At 46.0% G+C, this 22,829-nt stretch overlaps 2 protein-coding genes across 5 annotated transcripts in view; one reads left to right on the top strand and one right to left on the bottom strand.

The window, feature by feature from the left end:
- The window catches only part of Efcab11 (EF-hand calcium binding domain 11), a 159,908-nt gene extending 154,483 nt beyond the window's left edge, over positions 1-5,425 (bottom strand). Inside the window, exons 1-3 of one of the 2 annotated variants that reach the window (XM_021202412.1) lie at positions 5,272-5,425; positions 4,746-4,841; positions 1,409-1,454 (exon numbers count right to left, since the gene is read on the bottom strand). In XM_021202412.1, the coding sequence (XP_021058071.1) occupies positions 1,409-1,454; positions 4,746-4,841; positions 5,272-5,346 (217 nt within the window). In that variant the 5' untranslated portion in view covers positions 5,347-5,425. The remainder of the gene's footprint in view (positions 1-1,408; positions 1,455-4,745; positions 4,842-5,271) is intronic. The other variant, XM_021202413.1, reaches the window with a different exon arrangement.
- Positions 5,426-6,512: 1,087 nt separating this feature from the next.
- The window catches only part of Tdp1 (tyrosyl-DNA phosphodiesterase 1), a 68,281-nt gene continuing 51,964 nt past the window's right edge, over positions 6,513-22,829 (top strand). For 2 of the 3 annotated variants that reach the window (XM_021201985.2, XM_029541205.1), the window contains exons 1-5: positions 6,513-6,544; positions 11,568-12,136; positions 14,469-14,512; positions 15,624-15,679; positions 19,314-19,410. In XM_021201985.2, coding sequence (XP_021057644.1) covers positions 11,575-12,136; positions 14,469-14,512; positions 15,624-15,679; positions 19,314-19,410 — 759 coding nt within the window. In that variant the 5' untranslated portion in view covers positions 6,513-6,544; positions 11,568-11,574. Of the gene's footprint in view, positions 6,545-7,256; positions 7,338-11,567; positions 12,137-14,468; positions 14,513-15,623; positions 15,680-19,313; positions 19,411-22,829 lie in introns of those variants that run through there. The other variant, XM_029541206.1, reaches the window with a different exon arrangement.

The raw sequence follows: 22,829 nt of genomic DNA on the forward strand, positions 1-22,829 counted from the left end.
ATAAGCCAGGCATATAAAGACTAATTTTCTCATATTTGCAAGCCCCCCCAACACACACACCCACACGCACATGCACACGCACATGCCATGCACATGGCATAAAAACAAAAAAAAATTTTGAGAGAAAGAAGGAGATTAATGGGGAGAGGACAAAAGTTGGGCTATAGGAAAGGAATGGAAAGACAGTAAATATGGTCAAAGTACATGATTCACTTGAAAGAAATTATCTTCATGAAACCCAACATAATGTATAACAAATGATACCAATAAGAAAAAATAACTAACAAACAATACAATGGGAAAGAGGAACCCTGGGTTGTTGCTGGTGAGAATGCAACTGATGCAGCCACCAAAGAAAGAAGCAGAGGTTTCTTAAAGCCTGCAGCTAGAATTACCATGTGGCTAAGCTAATCATTCCAGAGAGCCTTGGACATCCCTGCTTACTGCTGAGCTGTCAACAAGACTTCACAAATGGAACCAGCGTAGATGGTCATCAAAAGATGAAGGCATCAAGAAAATATAAAACACAGTGGGATTTTATTCAGCCATGAAGACAAATGAAGTCATGGCATTTGCAGGAAATTAACAGAACTACATGTTAAGTGAAATAAGCCAAACTCAGACTAACACTCTCAAATATGAAACTCAGATTTTAATTCATGTATTGGTTATGAAACTGGAAGGGGACATGAGAGGGAATGAAGAGATCTTAAGTAGGTGTACAAAAGGGGATTTTGTGTGTCAACTGTGACACAAGCTGGAGTTATCACATAGAAGGAGCCTCCCTTGAGGAAATGCCTCCATGAGATCTAGCTGTACTGCATTTTCCCAATTAGTGATCAAGGGTGGGAGGGCCTGTTGTGGGTGGTGGCATCCCTGAGCTGGTAGTCTTGAGTTCTATAAGAAAGCAAGCTGAACAAGCCAGGGGAAGCAAGTCAGTAAGTAACATCCCTCCATGGCCTCTGCATCAGCTCCTGCATCCTGACCTGCTTGAGTTCCAGTTCTGACTTTCTGTGGTAATGAACAGCAATGTGAAAGTGTAAGCTGAATAAACCCTTCCCTCCCCAACTTGTTTCTTGGTCATGATGTTTTGTACAGGAATACAAACTCTGACTAAGACATTGAGGAAGAAAGAAGAGAAAGTTAAAGAACTCATGTGGCAAGAAAGCAGGGTTGGGTGACATGAGGTGAGGAAGGGAACCAGCAGTGGGGGAGGGGGGAGGGAATCATGATGAGTAAGGACAAACGTGTATGAAAATACTATAATGAATCCCATTACTTTGTACTAGCAAATTTTCTTTTCCATCGAAAGCTTTTTTTAAATGAGATACAACTACATGTTTTCATCACATTGTTCTTAATTTTAGCTTTTTGACCATCTACTAAAAAATAATAACTTTTGTATTACCAGAAGTGTTGGGATTTACTGAAGACATCACAGCATCTGCTTCTATCTAGAAAAGAGGAAAGATTAAGAGAACATGAAATTTTATCAGATGTTTCAAAGTACAAGTTCTGAATTCCTAGGCTAAGGGAAGACAAGTGTTTTATGTGAAGCCAACTTTATTGAACACAGTAGACAATAACTTTACTTAACCTTATGGTGGCCATTTTTCTTGTTCTTTAACATATACAACAAATATAGATCTGCCATAATGGTCCCTAACTTTTCATTCCACTGACCAATAGCTTAAATATATGAAATCACTTTGGCCATCTTATACAGATTATAACCTAAAATCTTTCTGTTTTCTTAAAAAAACAAGTAGTTGTTACAATAGGTTTATTTTTCAATTTTCCTGATGCTAAAGGTAACCCAAGCCCGTGAGGAGGGTTCATTCCAGGTGCAATTCCAGCACTTGTGAGACTGAGGCAGGAAGAGAGACACTGAAGCCAGCATGAGCTACACAGGAAGAGCCTATTAGTAAAAGAAGGTAATGTAATAAAACAGTGACACATGATCAGCGCAGAAACATGATGTATAGAGCTTGCTAAGTTTAGTAGACACCACTGTTAACAGTTTGATCTCTTCTAGAGTGTTGCTTGTTTTTGCCTAAACAACATAAAACATTGTGGTGAGAACACACCACTTGTAAAGCTCTGGGATCTGCTTCCAGTAAATATTCATACAGAAGCACTTCCCTCCCATTGGTGATAGGGGCTTTATTTGTAAGCATTAAGGAAGCCAAGCCTTGACAGTAATTGACTTTTTCTTTTCTGCTGCTGGTCCTGAATCTTCCATAATCTTGAGTCCCTGCACCTCCCTGGCTTCCCTCTGACCCTTCCCCAAGGATCCTAATCCATCTTTGTCATGAATTCCCCACCCATCTTTAAACACAGGCTTCCCCAAAGCTCTTTCCCTGGACTGGTGTTGTTCACAGACTCCAGAAGCTTCCTATGGAATGGCACTTAGTCTTCCAATTTGAGCTACCCCTTATAAACTGAGGCCTAAATCTCCTTCGAGCCCCACCCCCACCTCTCTACCCCAATGAGGTTCCTGTATTTAAGAGGTAGAAGCTTAGAACTCCATATAGTATCTAACAATCAACTGTACAGGGAACACCAGTTACCACCTCAAACGCAATTTGCCCACCGCCCCTGTCTCCACGGACTCCTCTGAACCCACTTCCATCTGGATTCTCTCCACTTTTACTGCCAGCGCATCCAGGAGAACACCAGAGCATATCTTGTCCTACAGCCACAAAGGGCTCCTAGATGATTCATAGAATATTAACAGAGCTTCTTCAGTATAAATGACACCTACGCTAGCTGCCCATCCATCTTGCTCCCCTCCTTCCTGTTTGTTAAATACCTTCTCTTTCTTGAATGTATTTAAGGTCACCCGCCTTGGAACTCCAGGTGAAATGATTGCAGGTTAGCAGAGCAGCTGCAATTTCAGAGCCAGTCCAGGCTAGCACTCTGATCTCATAGCTGGCCTCTCAGGAGCTAAAAATCTCCACCCACTCTGAATCCACCCCAGGCTGTCTGCAAACCCTATGGGGGTGGGTGGGGGACAGAATATATTTGTGGTGGAATTGTGGTGCATTCAAGAACACTGAAGGATGTAGAAATGGGGTATCACAGAGTCCCTGGATACCCCAACTCAGGAGGAGCAGGAGAGCCCTAACTGTGAGTTCTGGGGAAAGGAGTTTGGGGGCATTCTAGGCAGACTTGAGTGCTCCTTCGGCTTGATGGTTGTGGTTTACTCTTTTGTATTTGGACAGTGTGTTGACTCTGATTAGTTCCAGTTCAGTAGCTTAACAAGAATGGATCCATCTCTAGACTGCTCGTAACAGGTAAGCAGAACAGCACAGAGACAGGGGTAAATAGGGAACTCTCATACTCAAGTAGAAGGTTCGCTGGGGTTCAGCTGTGGTCTAATTACTGAGGTACACCCTCCAGGGGGGGGCACTTGTGGAACTCAGGGAACGTGTGGAAGAAACAGGGTGGAAAGAGTAAGAATCAGAAGAAGTGGGGGCAGTGACGCGCAGTGCTGGCTTCTCAGCACCATGTGGTTTCTGCACCATTGAATTCACAACATCTGTGATTACAAGACTTGGCCTGTCAAAACCCTGCCAGGGAAGGCAGAGGGGCTCTGTAAGGTGCCCACCTTCTGTAAACCAGCCTAAGGAAACTCACTGGGCCACAATCGCCTGCCTGCCTGCCTGCCTGCCTATCTATCTATCTATCCATCCACCCATCCATCTATCATCTATCTACCTACCTCTCTCAATAAAGAAAAAAAATAGAAAGATAATTAAATTCATCCTGAGACTTAGCGATTATATTTCTAAGAATTTTGGTATCTTTGTTTGTTTGTCATTGTTCTAAAATGTTGTCTTATTGTGTAGTCCAAATTTACCTTGAATTCCTGATCTATCGAATGCTCCCAGGTACAGCAATTACATATCTACGATTTATTCACACATACACACACACACACACACACACACACACACACACACAGAGAGAGAGAGAGAGAGACAGAGACAGAGACAGAGAGACAGAGAGAGAGACAGAGAGAGAGAGGCACGTGTGCACATGTATTCCACAAGACATGATCTATGGGTGTATGGAGATGTAAACTGATGCTGAGACAATGCTTGCAGGTTAGTCCAAACAACAACAACAAGGCTAAACTGGCTAAAGGCAATATTGTACAACTCTAGTTTAAGATGGCAACGTCGTGCTTTGGGTTTGTTGCTAAGTGGGAAACGGATGTTAAGATAAAACAGTATGGAACTTCAGTAGAAGTGTGCCTATGCCTATATGTAGAACAATACAGAAGAAACTGGTTAACCCCTGATAAGTGGGATCCTAGTCTAGTGGAAAAAGAAGGGATCTTGTGGACTGTATGAACATATTAATTTTACCAATTAAACAAAGCCACTCGGTAATTTTACTATACATATCAGCTAGCCGGTGGATTCTTCCTCTTACAAGACCACCTTCCCCTCCTGGCCTCCCTCTCTCTACCACCCCATATTTCTTATGGTTATTTGTTGGCTCTACTGACATAGATACCAAATTTGAGCATGTTTGGGCCTTTAAAGGGGGAGGGGTTTGCGCGGAATTCAGTGTTGGAGACATTTTAGGCTTATAAATCAGAGATTGCTCTACAGATATCAGAAAGTACTTCTGGCCAGTTTTCTTAGGATTCATTTCTACAGCATTATCTGCCCCATCCAAAGAATGGAGAAGAGGGAGAGAGAAGCGGAAAAGGGGAAGAGAGAAAACATTCTAACCTTGGAGGGCTTGTACCCAAACAGCATTACAATCGCAACCTTAAAGTCTTCTCGGCTTAGGTAGCCTTTGTTGTCTTCATCGCATGCTTTAAATACCTAAGGAATATTAAATATCTACAGTTAGTTAAGCCAGAAACCAGAAACATAAACATCTTAAACTCAACCTGGTTCAAGGTGCGGTTTCAGTACTCTAGTTTTAATTCTCAAGCAATATAATCGCCTAAAGATTTCCCTCTGTGCCCTCTCCACAAAGTTTAAGGAACTTGACCAAGTTTAAGGGGCTGACAAATCCATTCCTCTAAACCGCTAGAATAAACTGTACGCGAAAGCTCAGTCCTGGGATTGGGAAGGTCTGAGAAAGGGAATGAAGGTCGAGGTGATTATCCGTGGACAGTGTGGTGGGCGGGGATGTGAGCAGAGTCCTGCAGCTATGCCAGAACCCGGTGGAGGAGGGAGACCAAGAGGGGTGACAGAAGTGGCCCTGGTCAGGCTTAAGTCCGAACTCGGGTCGCGCTCCCACACCTACTTCCACCCATTTCCTGCGTTCTGAGGCGCTGGCTTCGCCTGCTCGCGGCCTTGCGCCTGCCTGTGACAAGAACATCCCCACCGACACCGAGACCAAGCCAGACGGCTCCCCAGTGCAGCAGAAACACAGACCGCCCACTGCGGCCTCGCCCACCGCCGCTGGGACTCAACTTCGCCGCGCAACTCCAACGTCTCCTGCCATTGGCCAGCCTCCGAGCCACTGGCGTTGATTTCGTACTGTCATTGGTTAAAGGCGCTGTTTAACAACGGGGAGGGGCCTCAGGCCCGCCCCCAGATCGTGGCCCCGCCCCTCCCGGATTTTCTTGACTCCTTGAGAGCCAGTGAGGGTGGTCTGGTACCTCTGTGCTTTCTTAACTCGTTTTGATTGCTCTCAGGCTCTCTCCCAAACTTTCAATAAACTCCCTTTGATTATTCCGACCGTGTCATTGCTAGATTTGGTAGGAGACACACGAAGAATGTGGGGAAAAAAGCACACAAACACACACAAATATTGAGTGAACTCCAAGATTCATTTTTAAATTACAAGACGGCCTTCGCAGATCAGCTACTATGTTTATTTTCACCCTCTTGGTAACCCTGGCACGTAACACTGTGTCTAGGACAATTAAACGATTGACCCGTTTTGAGTGTGTACACTGAATTAATTATTCAACCCTCGGAAGGCGATGCCTGACGTGAGGCTGACTTAAGGAATAGCACAAGAATCCCATACCAGACATCTTTATAGAAGATGAGGAATATCCTCTACCCTCCTGACAAATCAGTGAGATTGACAAGAACATGCCCGTTTCAAAGGAGAAACCTTCAAAGGAGGTTCTGAGTCTTATGGGAACTCATTTAACTTTTTATCTAGCAGTCGATTTTAAAGTCTGAAGCTGCTGCCTTTTTCTTCCGCTCACCCATCTCCCAGAGCACGCCACTGTCTTAGCCTTGAGAGCCTGAAGCTGCCTAAAAGCATCCACAGAATGGAGTCGTTGTTTGCAAATTAACTACGAGAGAGAAGCTAGCCACAGCTTTATGTTTCTCTCTTCTTTCAACAGGGAACTAGCAGAGAGGGAGGCGCCCACTCATCTCTTTTCTGGTCCTCGTTAAGTCTCAGGCAAAGGAGGCTGCCTTTAGGACCCAGTGGGGGAGCTTCCGGAAGGCGAAGCGGCTGGCTGGCCCGGCGGCGGCGCCGGCGAGTTTGAACTGCGCGCATGCGCGGGCACGCCGCAGGGCGTGGTCTCGGCGGCGGCGGCGGCCTGGCGGGTCAGGTAGGTGTCTGCGGCTGTGGGCGCCGGCTCGGGGCGGGCTCTGGCGGCGGCGGCGGTAACTCTGCGCCCGCCCTCCTCATGGCGGCGCGCTGGCCGCTGCGATCAGATGTGGTAGTGGAAGGCCAGCAGGGCTCGGTGCGGACCGCGAGGAGAGCGGCGAGGCCGGGGTCCTTGGGCAGGGTTCCTCTGCTCTGAGTCCCGGGAGCCCCGGACCCTGCGCTCCTAACCCTTGGGACGCGCTGCAGAGCCGCTGGCCTTCGCTCCCTCCGTGGACCACGCTCCACACCGCCGAGAGATAGGGCTGTCTTGAGGGTGAAATGAGTCTGCACGCTTGGAATTGTGTCTGGGCAGAGCTGAGCGCCCGGGGAACGTTGGCAGCTCTACGATTTGCTTACTGTACCCCCAAATTACTGCTCCTTGACCATCGTCAGCGCCCCACAGCCCAGCTCTTGCAGAAGCGTCCTTATCGCCACGTGTGCACAATGTTGTGCTGGATATGATCATTTTAAAAGATTAGACGGGCCAAGGCACTCTTACTAAAACACGCACTGGGAGTCCCATTGTTTTTAGAATAAAATTCGGCTTTTAACTTGCCTTACTGTCCCCACCCCTTCTTTCTGAACCATTCCTATGTTACAGTTAGATCCTAGCTACCACCTCCTGGCCTTCAGCAGGTTGGATTCCGTCTGTCTGGAATGTTGCTCACCTGCCTTTTAGCCCGTGGATTCCTTTCCCTCCCAGGTCTCACATGCTACGCCACAAATGATTCCAAAGAAAGTTATCCCTGTAAAATGTGAGCATCTGTAGTCATCTTGACTTTTAGGCTTTTTATATGTTAATTTGTGCCTTTCACCCTGAAATTAAACCTGTCTGGGATAGAAGCTGAACTCTTTATTCTCAGTTCTCAATTCTGCTTACTTCCGGGCTCAGAGGAAGGACCACCTTGGAGGAATCTGGTGCCTCCGTCATAAATGTCTGAGGAGTAGTGTCTACATAGAAGAAACACAGGGTCTGCACAGCCAACCGGGGAATGGTGGAGGCAAGGTTCTAAGTGGAGTGCTTTTTTTTTTGCATCTGTGTGTGTGTGCGCGCATGTGCGTGTATGTTCACCTCTACAGGCAGTTTCGGAGTATCTTCCTCCGTTGCGCTCTGCCCTGTTTTAGTGATTCAGGATCTCACAGAACCTGAAGATGGCGGCATTTTTCTTTCTGGGTGGCTGGCCAGTGAACTCGCAGACCTGCTTGACTTTATCACAATGCTGGGGTCACAGGCAGAGGTATTATGCTGGGCTTTGGAACTCATGGCAAGCCCTCTTATCCACCGCTCAAAGCTCTAGTCCTTCATGCACATTTTTAAAAGCCCTTAAGGAAATTTCTGATGACATTCTGAGTTTGCTGCCTGGTGGAAGGATTCCATAAGATTTTTTTTTTTTCCCCTATCTTGGTGCAATATTCAACACTGCCAAATTCCATTGCCTCGCCTGCCTACTTAGTTTTTATTTATTCTCTTTACACATATGCTGTTATTTTCTTCATATTTATTTGAATCCACTCCTATGTAAATACTTTTACAAAGTAGACTTTATTTTGCTATGATAGCTGTAATGGAGCCATAAGCTACATTCTGCTGACAGGAAAACAATGTTACAGGTGCCTGTGGAAGAGTCCGGGGTCTACTGGAAGTTCAGAAGCAAAATGTAAAGCATTTGGGGGGGGGGGGGTTCGAGACAGGGGGGGGGTTCGAGACAGGGTTTCTCTGTATAGGCTGTCCTGGGACTCAACTCTGTAGACCAGGCTGGCCTCAAACTCAGAAATTCGCCTGCCTCTGCCTCCCAAGTGGTGGGATTAAAGGTGTGTGCCACCATGCCCGGCGTAAAGCATTTTTTACAACTCAGCTTTCTCCTTGATTTAAGTAGAGACCAAATTGGAATCGGAGGGGGGTGCTGTCATGTACTCAGTTGGTGGCAGGTCCCAGTTACCTCCACTGTGGGAATCACTGCTGCTGATTCCAGGCTGGGACTTCGGTGGGTAGAGGGGGTACAACACCTGTATTCTCATGCTTTCAGTGTCCCTTACTGCTACTGTGACTTTGCACTTCTGCTATGCTAGGCACTACCTGGTGAGATAGAAAATAAACTGTGGAAAGAAAGCCATGGGGAGTGTCAGGCTGGGCCTTGGTTCCTTAAGCCTCCTGGCATGCTGGGAACCTGGTCCTGTTCCAGGGAGCAGTGCAAGCAGATGCTGACCAGATAGATCCACTCTTCCACATTAGATAGATCCACTCTTCCACATTAGATAGATCCACTCTTCCACATTAAATAGATCCACTCTTCCACATTAGAAGCCATTTCCTACACCATCTTGACATTTACATCGCAGCAGTTCCTCTCCAGCAGAAGGACCTTGTTTTCATAATGAGGTTGGTAACCTGGTGGGCAGAATGACAAGGTACAATTTCATTAGCTATTTCCTTCCATGGTAAACAGCCCTCCAGCATAGTTTTGAATGTCAGCCATCTCCAGACTTAAAGTACGTGTAAGCCTGGACCAGACAGGGGGCTTTGCTTTCTGAGAAATGTCTTTTTCGAAACTTCATTTCTGTTTACTTTACCAGCTCATTGTACATTATTGGTAGGGATGCCCCACCCCACCCCAACCCTCACCCCCAATGTGGTTCTAGGAAATGCAGGTAACACTAAAAACTGGAGAAATTGTCTGAAGAGTTTAGAGTTACCCGAGAGGTTGCACAGGCTTTTCGGGGTTCCAGGATGCCGATGTACTGATACAGGCCACAGTCCTTGTATTTCTGGGGAAGAGATGGTGAGCATCTCTCTGGATTCTGCAGGATGTGCTTCTGGCAGCAGCCAGCCTCTGAATGATAAAGATCAGCATGGTGGCTGTGCAAGGATGACACACGAGTCATATGTTGATTTAAAATTTAAGGAAGCTAGAATTATCATCCGGAGCTGTTCTTTATGTGGTTCTTTTAAAGTCATAAGATTAAGTAGTCCCTTCAGAACAAATTAGGTCTGCTTAAATAGGTCTATCCACCAGCCTCTAGAGTCTAGACTAGTGGGTGTGCATTAAGATAAAAAGGTACAAGCAAGTTAAAACAGACCAAATAAATAACCTACATCTGAGCCTCTTAAGGCCGTGTGTCGCCGCTGCTCTGTCCACGGCCTCCTTGTCACTGCTTGGTTGGCTTCCTAACCCATGTGGGTTAGAGACCAGGAGCCAGGTTAGATACCGAAGCCAGGTTCTCACAGCCTCTAGTGAGCTGGAACATCATAGAAACTGACACAAAACGTTAGAAAGCAGATGCAAGGGTTCAAACTGCATACTGCGCCACAGTCATCCTTTGCTGCAGGAGCAGGTGACCCCGCTGCAGCCCCCACACTTTGGCTGTCAAGTGGTGTGCGGGCCAGTTGAAGTTAAGTGTACCAATGAGCTGTGAAGGATGTGAGGATATGTCTTGTGCTCTCTGTGTAAGAGCTCCTTGGAATATGTAATTTACAGATGAGACCTTGTGTGAACCAACTGGAATTAACTGAAGAAACTGGTTTAAGAGAGAAATTGTGAAAAGTGATCAATACCTTAAAAACAATTTTTTTTAAAAGCTTGAAATGTACGTGTGTATTTACTTGAAAACCTGGTATAAGATCAAGCGTTCCTACTTGTGGGAGTTTGGGATTTTTTTTTTTTTTTAATTGGTGAAAGTTGCAAGGTCTGTGGTGTATTGCTTTTATCTTGGTTTACTCAACTCATGCATACTACATCATTTTCAGCTGTGAAGCAAGCCTTGAAGTCGCCCAGACCAAGGAGCACATACTTCTGAATATGTATTGCAGTTTTCCTCAGAGCTTTGTATTAATCTGTCAAAGGCAGCACATTAGGAGCTGTGGAAAACCTATTCAGTCCTTTCCCAGTTAGCTGAATGCCATTTTGTAGTTAATGCCAAAAGTACATATATCCTCTATTTTCCTCGTCTGAGGGAGAGACTGTAAATCAGACCAACTGTGTGTGATTTGGAAACTAAAGTATGTGGCTTCGGTACAAATCCTTGCCTGCAGGTTTGAGTAGCCTGAGTTCTGACAGTAAGGTCATGATGTAAAGTTAGTTAGCTCCTCACGGCGGTGCTGACAGACTGTGCACACATGGCAGGCACTGGTCATTCGCTGTGCCCCTCAGGCTTGGCTAAGCTAATACATATGCCTGGCTTTATTCATCACCTAAGTCTTGTGGGTGCCTGTACATGAGGTAAGATAAATTTATAAATTCTATTTATACTCTAAAAAATTGAAGTGTGGGCCAACAAGATGGTGCAGCAAGTTAAAGTGCTTGTTGCTAAGCTTGACCTCCTGAGTTCAATCTCTGGGACTCACTTAGGAGAGAAAGGAAACCAACTCCCTGACGTTGTTCACTGACCTCCATTTGTACCCTTCCCCCCAACAAATAGATATTTAGACTTGAGCCAGTAAATTGGTTTAATAGGGAAAGGTGCTTGCTGCCAAGCCTGATCACATGAGCTCAGTTCCTGGACTCTGTGGTAGAAGGAGAGGACTGACTCCTGTAAGATGTCCTTTGACCTCCACACCATGCCACACATAGACGACTCCTACAACATATACATGTCCATATACACAAAAGCAAATCTAATATTTTTTTTAATTAATGGCGAGCTTGCCTAGCAAGCACCATGCCCTAAGTTTAATCCCCCAAACACCAAAGTAAAATAAGAAATGAAAATGGTCTGAGTTACTCTTAAAAGTTCCTTAAGATGGCCTTACCTTACCTCCCTTTCTGAGGGCTTCTAAGACCAAGGTCTAGACTGGAAGACAACAGGAAGGAGAAGGTGGCTGGGATACTTCATGAGAGATCATGGTGTTGAGTAAGTGGCCCAGCCTCTGGTGACAGAAGTTCTGTGTATTTTGCAGTCTCCCATCTGACCCGGAATATGAAAGCCATGAAGTTGTGTGGCCAGTTGCCTGCTGAGTGGAAAATAATGCTTCCATCATTCCTTTTCAGAAGTATAATGTCCCAGGAAAGCAGCTACGGGAAGTGGACAATATCCAGTAGTGATGAAAGTGAGGATGAGAAGCCCAAACCTGACAAGCCATCAACATCCTCTCTCCCCAAGGCTGGGCAGGGAGTGTCGAAGGAGCCCACATACACCTGCTCAGAGGCCCGGAAGGCTGCACACAAGAGACAGATCTCACCTGTGAAGTTCAGCAGCACAGACTCGGTGCTACCCCACAAGAAGCAGAAGACTGACTCCCCGGAAGGTCTCGGCTGGTGTCTCTCCAGCAGCGATGATGAACAGCAGCCAGATGTGACACCGCAGGAGCAGCCTCAGAGAGTGCTGCCTCAAGAGAAAAACCATGTCTCCTCACCCAATGTGACTTCTGCCCAGAAAGTTGTGGATAGAAGCCCTCCTGCCAGCCTTAAGCCCCAAAGGGCAGACGATGAGTACGAGACCTCAGGGGAAGGCCAGGACATCTGGGACATGCTGGATAAGGGGAACCCCTTCCAGTTTTATCTCACTAGAGTCTCAGGAATTAAGGCAAAGTACAACTCCAAAGCCCTCCACATCAAGGGTAAGAACAAGGGATTTTAGGAGCTAATGAGCTGTCTCCCCGTTGATAAAGCAAAGGGTACAGCTTAGAAAGAACCCATCTTAACAACTGGGGGTCAGGAGGTGGTGGGAGGTAGTTTGCCTTGAGTGTGTGTGTGTGTAGATGGTTTACTCAGGTTGGTGGCATTCCAAGAGTCTTCCTCAAGGTCCTGTAGCTCAGCCCCTGGTAGTCATTGACACTGTGCTCAGAATTGCTTAACCTTTAAAGTAAAGACTAAACTTGACTGGTAGTACTGGTAGTACTTAGTTAGGTGTGCTAAGCTTCACAGTGGTCCAGTGTGGTCCTGGGCCAGCAGCTTCAGAATCACCTAGATCTTGGAAATGCAAGGTCTCGGTCCAATCGTAGATCGGTCAAATCAAACTCTTGTGGGTCAAGGCTGCACCTGCACTCTCCCTCAGCCTCTAGAGCGTAGCAGTGCCCAGTGATGTTTGAGAACCCCTGCTTGAAAGCCTGGTTTTGGCTCCTAGGACAAAGAAGCAAAAACACGTGCTGTTGTACACAGGCTGATGCTTCAGGTATGAGGCAGAGGATGGCCTCAAGTGTTTCTCTGCATCCCATGGAGGAACAGCGGAACATGGACTCGGGGGGGGGGGGGGGTCACAGATGCCTTCCTTTGCTGCTCGTTGGCTCGATGGTTAAGACTGTGGGATTTGAGAATGGAGCAGGTGTGTGATGTGAGCAGCACATGTACCCTACACAGGTAGACACATCGTCATACTGCAGAGAGAGACAGTAAGCATTCTCTCACTACAGGCACTGGATGCAGATAGACACAGTTAGCATTCTCTCACTGCAGGCACCGCATGCAGATAGACAGTATTCTCTCAGTGATGTGTTTTCTGGCTCATAGTCATGACATACGTTTTTTCTCAACATAAAGTTTTTCCATATTAAATGTATGATAGTACTTTATGTTCTGCTGTATAGTATGTAAACGTTGGTGGCTTTAATTCCATAGTCCAGCTCTACAGATTTTTGAGCACCTCTTACGTCAGTACCGAAACATAGGAGATAGTTATGGTGGCTTTGCTTTGTCTAGGAGAGGCTGACACAGGAAACGGAGGCGTCTGAGGGCTGCTGTGTGTAATATAATAGCAGTGACATGGCTGTCGGCACCAAGAAGCGGGAGGCGACATCATAGGGGTTTTACAGAGATTTTAACTGTCAGAGCAGCCAAATAAAGTGATCAAATGTCCTTGGGCATGTGACAGATCTGCAGTTCGGTAAAGTGAAATGACTTACCCTAGGTCACAATACTGTTAAATAGTAGAGCTGCACTTGAGTCCAGTTCTTCTGATATCTAAATCCATGCTATTTGATTTATTTGGTTAACACTAGCCACAGTTCTAGGTCCTCTAGACCTCATGGAGGACAGTGGCCTTCCAGTGAACCCTGGAGATGGGCAAAGTTGAACCAGCTAGAGGTGCAGATGGGACCAGCCGGGAGACTTGGTTATAGCTTATCTCCTAACTCCGCTGGTCTCAAAATGAGGAGGAATTTCCCCACTGGTCATTTTTGTTCTTTCAAACTCTTTGTACCTAAGTAGTTAGCTCAATGTCTAGAGGATAGGAAGTCCAAGTGACAACAGATAAGTGATCTAGCCCACTTCCCTCTCAGAGGCAACTCAGTCGGTACCAGAAACCTAGAGTGAGACATCCTGGCTCAAACCTTAACTCTGACCCTTCCAGTTGAATGGCCACACATAGTCTTCTTCTGAGACTCCCCTTATCCAAACAGAAAGAGTAATACCTTACCTCAAAAACTCCCTGGGAAGCGCTAAGAACAGCGTCTGCCCCTAAGAAGTCCTGTCCAGGGGGAAGATGGTGTTGATCGTGGCATCCGTAATAAACAGTGCCCTTCCTAATCTATCCAAAGTCAGCCAAAGTCAGGCTTGAGGGGAACCAAGTGGAATGTCCCCAGAGGTGACCCGGAGTGCTAAGGTGTGAATGTTCTCACTGGGACATAGGTGGTGCAGAAGGAGGAGAAGATTCAGAGATCCCGGACGAAGACTGTGTCATGATTGGCACAGTCACAGCGCCCAAAGCTGAGCAGCCATCCAGGACTTAGGTTTAGATTGTAGCTCTGCACTCTAATGTGGTAGAGAGTGTGTAGTCAATATTAAGTAGCAGATCCTAGAATTGCCTCATGAGTATTCTAGAGAATTACCGCCCATGTCATGACTCTCCAGTTACTCTTTTCTTGGCTGTCACCGGCTGCTCCTGGGAAGGGTGCTTGGTATGTTAGGAAATCTAGAGGACTTTTATCTACAAATCCATTTGTCTTGTCGTTGTAGATATTTTATCCCCTCTGTTTGGGACACTTGTCTCTTCAGCTCAGGTGAGTTGATGGTAAATTGTGTTTTCTTTGGGTGATGAGAGACAGACAATTAAGCAACTTTATAAGAAAATATAACAAATGACAGCAGATGGGCTTTTCAGTCTTATACAGTGTCCCCTAAGCTGACCTTTGCCCAGAGCCTGGCCTTATTGTGGGATCCACGGCCTCCATCAGCATAGAACATGGATGCCACTAACAGGCAACACCTAACTCTTGATCAGGCCACAAAGACTGGCCAAGAGCTCACTATGCATCTTCTACCTGAAAAACCTTGGGAGATAATTCCAACCTCCCGGGAGGCTGCCTGCTGTGGAAGGGTGGGTGGCATGGTGAAGACCAAGTCCGGTTTGCATTGCTGTAGGAAAATGGTCCTCTGCAGCGAGCGACCAGAGGAGGAGTAGAATTCATGACTACTTCTGCAAGTTCTAAGGCTCTTGCCACACTGAGCTGGACCCTTGGTGCTAAGAAGTCATCATAAAGGTCCCAAAGCTTAAGGACTGTCAGGAAAAAAAGGGTCTTGTTCCTCAAGCAAGCAAAGATGCCACCTTCCTATATGATGGGGCTTGATCTCTGAGTCAAAGCCAAATGAGGTGCATCTGCATTCTCTCTCAGCTAGACTTGAGCTCCTGTGCCCAGGATTGGCTGTGCATTAAGAGGAGGCCTCCTCTTCAGTAAAGACACTATGGAACCTGTGGTTAGTGGGTGCTAATTATAAACAAGTGAGAGTGTACCAGGCTAGCTGAGAAGTTGTGTTGAAAGGAAGTGTCCATTCCTAAAAGTCCTAGGATCTTTATCTCTGTCGCTTTAGGGAAGCTCTGTAACCCTGAAAATAATAAGAAATAATGTAGTAACACTGCTGTCGAATAGAGATGTTGTCCAGTTATACGCAGCTGATATCCTTAGAACCTCTTTGGGCATCTGGTTCCATTTATGCAAATTCCTTTAACCAAGTGTTCTTCAAGACGAAGTTTGGGTTGTCTTTTGCAAGCTGCAGCATAACGGACTAGGGTTATGAACACTGTAGCGTGTGGTTGCATGAGAGATCCTTTCTGTTTAATAGCAGTTCTCGTGAGTGTACCTGCGGCTGACTTACTTTTCTTTGCCCATCTAGTTTAACTACTGCTTTGACGTGGACTGGCTCATAAAGCAATATCCACCGGAATTCAGGTGAGTCCTAGGATGCCAGTCACTCAGGCAGTGCTGTCGAATGCAAGCCTTGCACTTCGCAGACTAGCCGTCCATCTTTTCTCCATATTTCACTTGACATCATTGTAAGCAAAACATTTGTTTTGGGAGAACAGCATTTTAGTTAGCGCGTGTGTGTGTGTGTGTGTGTGTGTGTGTGTGTGTGTGTGTGTGCGCGCGCGCGCGCGCGCGCGCGCTTGAGTGTTGATCTTCAGGAGCCATCTTCTTCTTTCTTTTATATTTTATTTTATGTATTGTGTTTTTTGAGGCAGCTTCTTTTGTTGGCCCAGTCCCAGGGATCTGCCTACCTCCACTTCTCCAGCCTTGGAATTACAAGTGTACACCACCATGCCTGGCATCTTTTACATGGGTTCTGGAAAATCAAACTTAGGTGTGTCCAGTGCTAACACATACCAGATGAGTTACCTTCTCTGCAGAGAACACGTTTTTACCTAGTCAGTCATACACATTGTTTTCATAGACCTAAGAATGGTCCACTTGGTTCTGTCTAGAAGTAAGTACAAATTCCAACTCAGTGACAGGGCTTCATGGGCAAAGTTAATGTGAAGGATTACAGTCGGATCTTGTGGTATCTAGATGTGTGCATGTACCCAGATGTGGCCAGCATGTCACACACGGCTAAGCATGGCAGAGCTCTCCTTTCCTAATGATTCTTCCAGAACTGTCTCTGGTGTTAGGAAGGGACCGTGGCCTTCCTTTCTTTACCCAGGCTAAGGTGGTTTAGAGCTTCAGTACTGCCTCTGGCCACCCTTCAGCCTCCTGTGAAGCAATGCAGCTGCATACAGTGACACACAGCTGTCTGTGTTCAAAACACAGACTTGTGCAGAATCCCTAACAGTCAGTGGATGGAGGAAGACACTGAAAAAAGAAAAAAAGATGAGTGCCAAGTCCTTCATCAGGTCCTTGGTGTGTTTAAGGCATCAATTGTGCAAACCTCTAGAAAGTAAAATGTACAGATTGTCCCAGCAGCTTTGTCACAGAAGGGCTTATATTTGACCAAATAAAAGAGCAGTTGTTGTAGTTGCATATAAACCGAAAGCTCAAAATAACAATAGCTTAAAACAATAAATCTTTCCAGCCTAAGCAACAAACAGTAGGTATCTGTGGTTTAGAAAGGGTACCAGGGTTTTTCCTGTGACCTAGCTACCCACCTCTTCTGTCATTCTGTCCCACCACCCTGGCGTTTGACTTCACAGTTACCTCATGGTCCAGGATGGCAGCCTACCCTCCAGCCCACTTGTCCGTGTTCCAGGTAGAAAGGAGGAAGTGATAGAGGACTCACATGCCGTCTGTGCCACTCTGAGATGGTCTGACTGGTCCCGAGTCTCTTCTGTTTTGTGGATCAGAGCTCAGTCACCTGACACTAGCCATCGCTAAGAATAGCTGTGTGGTCTTCTAACTGAGCCCACCTTGTCTTACATGGGCTCAGGGCTTTGCTAGGAAAAGAGAGACTGGATATATGGGGGCAATCTGGTCCTTGCCTCCAGCTCCTCTTGGCCGTGTGTTCCTTGGGTTTACACTGTTGTTTTCTGGTCCTTTTCCCTTTGTTTCAAGGACCTTGAAATCAAATGTCACCTTTCCACAGTATTGACAAAGTGTAGGCTATAATTCCTTTAGTGCTGCTTATGGGTTGAATTGATGTTTTGGATTTCTAAGCCTTAGTACCTCTACATGTGACTGTATTTATACGTCGAGTCTTTACAGAAATCATGAGTCAAGCTGCAGTGAGCTCACTAGGCAGCCACTAATCCAGCATGCTGGATCCTTATACACCAGAAGAAGCTGGACACAGACAGAGGAGACTGAAAGGGGAGTGTGATTTGTAAGGTGAGCAATGCTTGCGGCCTCCTGAAGCCAGAGTGAGGCCTGTTCTTCCTCAGGCCTCTTCAGGAGCCAGGTTGCTGGCACCAGATCTCAGGCTTAACTGCTTCCAGAACTGTGGCACACCAGAGTTTTATGATATAAATCATCTGGCTTGTGGCACTTTGTTACAGCAACTCTAGCAAAGTCCTTCTCCCCACCCCTTGTTACCAGATGGGAATTTGCGAAGACTGTTCCCAAATCTTCAAAAGGTTGTGAAGATCCTACAGAGCTACAGAGTGATGGCCATGGCAACTTCAGGGATCACCCAGACTTAGATGTGGGTCGCTGCGGGTGCTGAGGGTCTGCATAGCACCGTGTGTGAGGTTGCACCATGTGTGAGGTCGCACTGTGTGTGAGTGCTGCCCTTCTGTAGTCAGCCACAGAACATTAAATCTGAAGGCATGGTTGAGCGAGCGCTTCAACATCTGTCTTCATGCTTAGTGCCCTGATATTTGAATGACGAGTGACCCTAGCACATGCGCATGTCTTATATGTTTCTCTGTGTGGCGTGCTGCTTCCACCATCTTTCTAGGTTGGGAAGCTTTAGGAGTGTGTGCTACGTCTGTTTGTGTGGCAAGGGGATTCAGCAGCCAGGCGGTGCCTGAATGGCCGTGCCCTGGGGTGCTTTCTAGTTGAATGTTGCCTTCGGCAGGATGACCTAATAACCTAAGTGCGGCTGCGGCTGCGGTGTTTATCTTACTTTGGTGCTTGTGAGAGAAAACTCCTGTTTGCCTTGCTTGAGGAGAGTTTGTAAAGATACATTGATTTCTAAGGATTAGCTGAAGAAGTTGAAGTATCTCTTAAAAACCTTTTAAAGCCAGGTATGGTGGTTTGTGTCCGTATTCCAGCACTGGGGAGGCTGTGGAAGGAGAATTACGGAGTTTACGCCTAGTCTGGGCGATGCATCGAGTTCAGGCCAGCCTGCAATATGAATCAAGATCCTGTCTTAGAATAAGTGGACAGAAAAAGTCCTTTTAATGTGTTCTTAAGAAGATGTTTATGGTCTTTAGAATTTGAAAGTGCAGTATACCCAGGGCTCTACTTCATTGTCTCACTGCCTGTTAGCAAGCCTGTACCTTACTGAGGGCTCAGCCTGTTTGCTCTTGTGTGCTGGATCTTGCACAGTATAGAGAGCATATAACAGGAGCTCGGTGAATACGTGCAGGTGAAATGTAAAACTGTTAGTGGTTTAAGACAAGGGGGAAAGGAAACATCTAGTCAGCAATCATTGTCAGTTTGGGTTTGTTTGTTTGTTTGTTTGTTTTACTAATTTCTATTCATTCATTTATTTATTTTGCATGTGTGAGTGTGTTTGTGTGTGGGTTTGTACATGCCAAGATGCACTGTGGTTAGAGGACAAGTTGTAGACATCGGTTCTCTCCTTCTGCCATGTTGGTTCCAGGGCATCGTACTGAAGGTCATTAGCCTTGGCAGCAAGCCCCTTTTCTCACTGAACCATCTCACTCACCCATGTTTAGTTGACTCCTTCTTAAACACTTGCACATAACCTGCTATGTGTTCTTCTGAGAGAAGGAAGAACTTTGTAGGGTTACAACTCACCTGTATCATAGCAGACCAGGCTTGGGAAGTAATGAGTGTGCCCTGACAGTCATTAGCCATTAGCTACAAAGGCCAGAAACAAACAGTATGGATAAGGTGTTTGTATTCCTCAATGAAGCAAGAAACCAGCTTTGTAACCAGTGTGTTTTAAACATTTCTGATCTCTTTTCAGGAAAAAACCGATCCTGCTTGTGCATGGTGATAAGAGGGAAGCCAAGGCAGGCTTACATGCTCAGGCAAAGCCCTATGTGAACATTTCCCTCTGCCAGGTAAGCTGCCTCTTGCCTGGGCCTCATGCTCAGTCTGCAGGTCAACCGAGTCCACCCTCACCCTTGGGCAGCAACCCCCCTGTAGCTTTACCACCAGGCACTTACCTTTAACATGTCCTATTGTGGCTCAAGTAACTCACTCCACCAGCAGGGGCTCCCTGATTTCTTTATCTTGACTCCTAGTGACTGACTGCTGCATGTTGGTCCAGAGTTTCCCACTCTCTGGAACCACACAGCCTTACTGGCTCCTGTAGAGGCTCCTGTAGTTGATGTCAGCTGTCCTGATCCCTTCGTCTGTCTCCAGGCTAAGCTTTCTCTTCCTTTGTGCTCAGTGCATCTCTGCTCCGGCCAGCTAGCGCTTGCTCGTGCCTAGTTTATCCTGTGCAACTTGGATTTCAGCATGGGGCTGGTCTCCTGGATGCAGTCCAGTGGCTTCAGATCTCTTTGAATGCAGCCGATGACTGCTTCCATGACACCTCTGTCTTCTGTTAGCCACCACTGGCTCTTTAATTGCCCTAAGTTCTTTTTCACATCAGCCAAAGAAATTGAGAGGCTTATAGATTAAAAACCTGTTATGAACCCAGCCTAGTGAAGCAACATCGAATGGCCACACACTGGAACCAAAGCTGAATGCAAGATGGGGGAACAGAAGCCATTGTCCAGTTTCTAGTCAGCCTGCAGTGTGCTGATGACTCTTGGGCCTGCTATAGCAGCTACTTTATACTCTAGGTCTGAAAGGATCTCTTTATTCCATGTGTTATTTTGAGCAACAAGCAGGCAAAATTTGAAGGAAAGGAATTCAGGGGATTTTTTTTAAAGCTTTTCTTTCTTTGGAAACGCTAGCTAAAGTAACAGGTAGAACATTCACCATTTCCTGACTCTGTTAACATGATTGCCATTGTGAAACACAGTTACAGTTTTCTCTCCTTGTTTTCACTATCCTAAAGTGGGCTCAATGTTTCTGTTCTTGGACTGGGAACATGGCTCACTGCATAAAAATATTTCCTGCACAAGTATGAGGACCTAAGTTTAGTCTGCACACCAACTTTAAAAGCCAGGGGCCAGCATGCACCTCTGTTCCCCCAGTACAGTGGAGGGTGGAGAAGGGAAGACCTCTGGGGCTGGTTGGCTGCCAGCCTGGCTTCGGGCTCGGCGAGAGAGGTCCTCCTGTAGCTGCTAAACAGACTGCATATACCGCACTGTGTACAAAGCAGGATTACTGTTCTTAAGTAGAGACGTGATGCCCTTTCCTGTAGGGTCCCTTTCCTCACTCAGGATGTGAGAGTTTTAGCTCACATCTGATTGCTCTCCTTCCAGCTAAATGGAACTTGTGATTTTATTTTAAAGAGAATACAATTGGGTTGATTTTTAAACACCTCGGGGCATTTTTTTTTTTCTCCTGACTTAACCCATTGAGGATTATATCACTGTGGCTTCAAACCATGCTTTCTTCTGGACTGTGGATGAAGCTCAGTGCTAGAGTGCTTGCCTAGAATCCACAAGGCACTAGGTTCTACCCTTAGTATCACTGAGAAAATCCTCCTCCATCAAACGTGTTTACATTTCATCTTATGCATAGAGGTGTTTATGCCTTTGTGTGTAAGTTGCCTAAAATTCTATTGTTTGCTTTGATTTGCACCAACAGAAGAGGTTAGTTCCCATCACACTGAAAGTAAACTGACAGGAATCCTGAAAGCCTATGATTAAATGGTCTTCAGACAACAGCTTATACCAGGTTTAAGAGAGCCTTGTGCTGGGGTCGAACAGGATGGTCACCAGAGGGCATAAGCACACACAGCTCCCAAAACCTTTACAAAGAACTTCACCTGAGTGCCTCACGCTAGAGTAGGGAGTGGTTCTCAACCTCCCCGATGCTGCGGCCCTTTAATACAGTTCCTCATGCTGTGCTGACTCCCAACAATACAATTATTTCGTTGTTACCTCATGACTGTAATTTTTCTACTATTGTAAATCATAATACAAATATCTGTGTTTTCTGATAATCCTAGCTGACCCCTGTTCAGCTCCCAAAGGAGATTACAACCACAGGTTAAGAACCACTGACCCAGTGGGAGACACAGGAGAACTGTGGCTCTGTCCTGTCCTGCTGAAGTGCCTTTCCATATTGAGTGTTTCTGGTAATAGTAGTCATCTGGGAATCAGTTGGCTGTGTATTTAGTGCAAGGGGCTAGAAACTGAGGTGATGGGTAGTGAGGGCTCACTTTGAGTTCTGCCTCAGCTCTAGGCCTGGGTATATGACAGTACCTTGGCTACTGTAAAAACATTTATAGATGGAAAACTTTTTTTTTTTAGACTGGGCAGCTTAAATGACAGACATCTAGGAATCTGAGAGTCAGGTCATTGTACAGAACACTCTGGTTCTTGATAAAGACTCTCCTCGCACCTTGTGGTTGGCAGTGTTCTCCCAGTGTTCTTCATGGTAGAGAAGTGGGGGTGCACTAGCAATCTGGTCTCAGTGAGGACTCAGACCCACATACAGCACCAAGTGCGTCTCACTAAACACTGACCCACTTGGCTTTGCCCTTTGACGTGAGAGTTGGAGGGTGGGTATGACACACAGGTTCATTCCATGATGCTCATTTTGGCTTTGTCACTTCCCATTGGTTTAAATCTCACTTGTTCATGTATAAAATGGATTGCTAGTGGAGTGGCATCGTTAACAGTATTGAAAGAGTTGGTCCATTAGCCCCAAGAAAGCATGTACTAAAGAGTGTCTGCTGAAGTTGCTTTTATCCTTGTTGTCTGTGCCTTAGTCTGGCCTGAAGCAGTGACTTGTAGCCAACTAAACTTGGGAGCCAGTTCTCCTAACCACTGTTCTTTCTCAGTTACAAATGAGCTGGTAAAATGATTTTGTAGTTTTAAAGACGTGAAATACAGTTCATAACTTTCTTCTCTAGTCAAACAGCACAAATGCATGCTGGTCCTCAAGTATTTCCCCAAGCTTTGTGGGTCTGCTAGGAGTCCCTGCAGACTGTCTGCTACCCACTTCATAGTCCAGTGGTCCATGTCTCCCCGCAGCCAGTCCCGTCCTTCCATCCCATGGTGGGAGAGGACACTGTTTACAGAGATGTGTTGCTTACAACAAAAGGCCTCTTTCCTAGGCACTTACACATATTTTCTCCTCCTCCCCTAACAACTACATCTCATAACAATAGCCCACTTTAGTCAGGCAGAAGCAAAATCATGCAACATAAGTTATTTTCCAAAGTCAGGCAAATTGTGAGGCAGGATTGAGGCCAGGCAGTGCATTCCTAAACTGATCATTCGGTGGCTTGTTTATTCCATAGCCATTCTTTCTGGCATATTCTGCTTGACTGGGGTCTCTTGTGCTAGATGTTAGATAAAATGTTTACCTTCAACATACCTGTACTTGTAAAACGCATTCTGGATTTCAAGGT

The sequence above is a fragment of the Mus pahari genome, chromosome 7 (assembly GCF_900095145.1).
Source record: "Mus pahari chromosome 7, PAHARI_EIJ_v1.1, whole genome shotgun sequence".
NCBI classification, from domain to species: domain Eukaryota; kingdom Metazoa; phylum Chordata; class Mammalia; order Rodentia; family Muridae; genus Mus; species Mus pahari.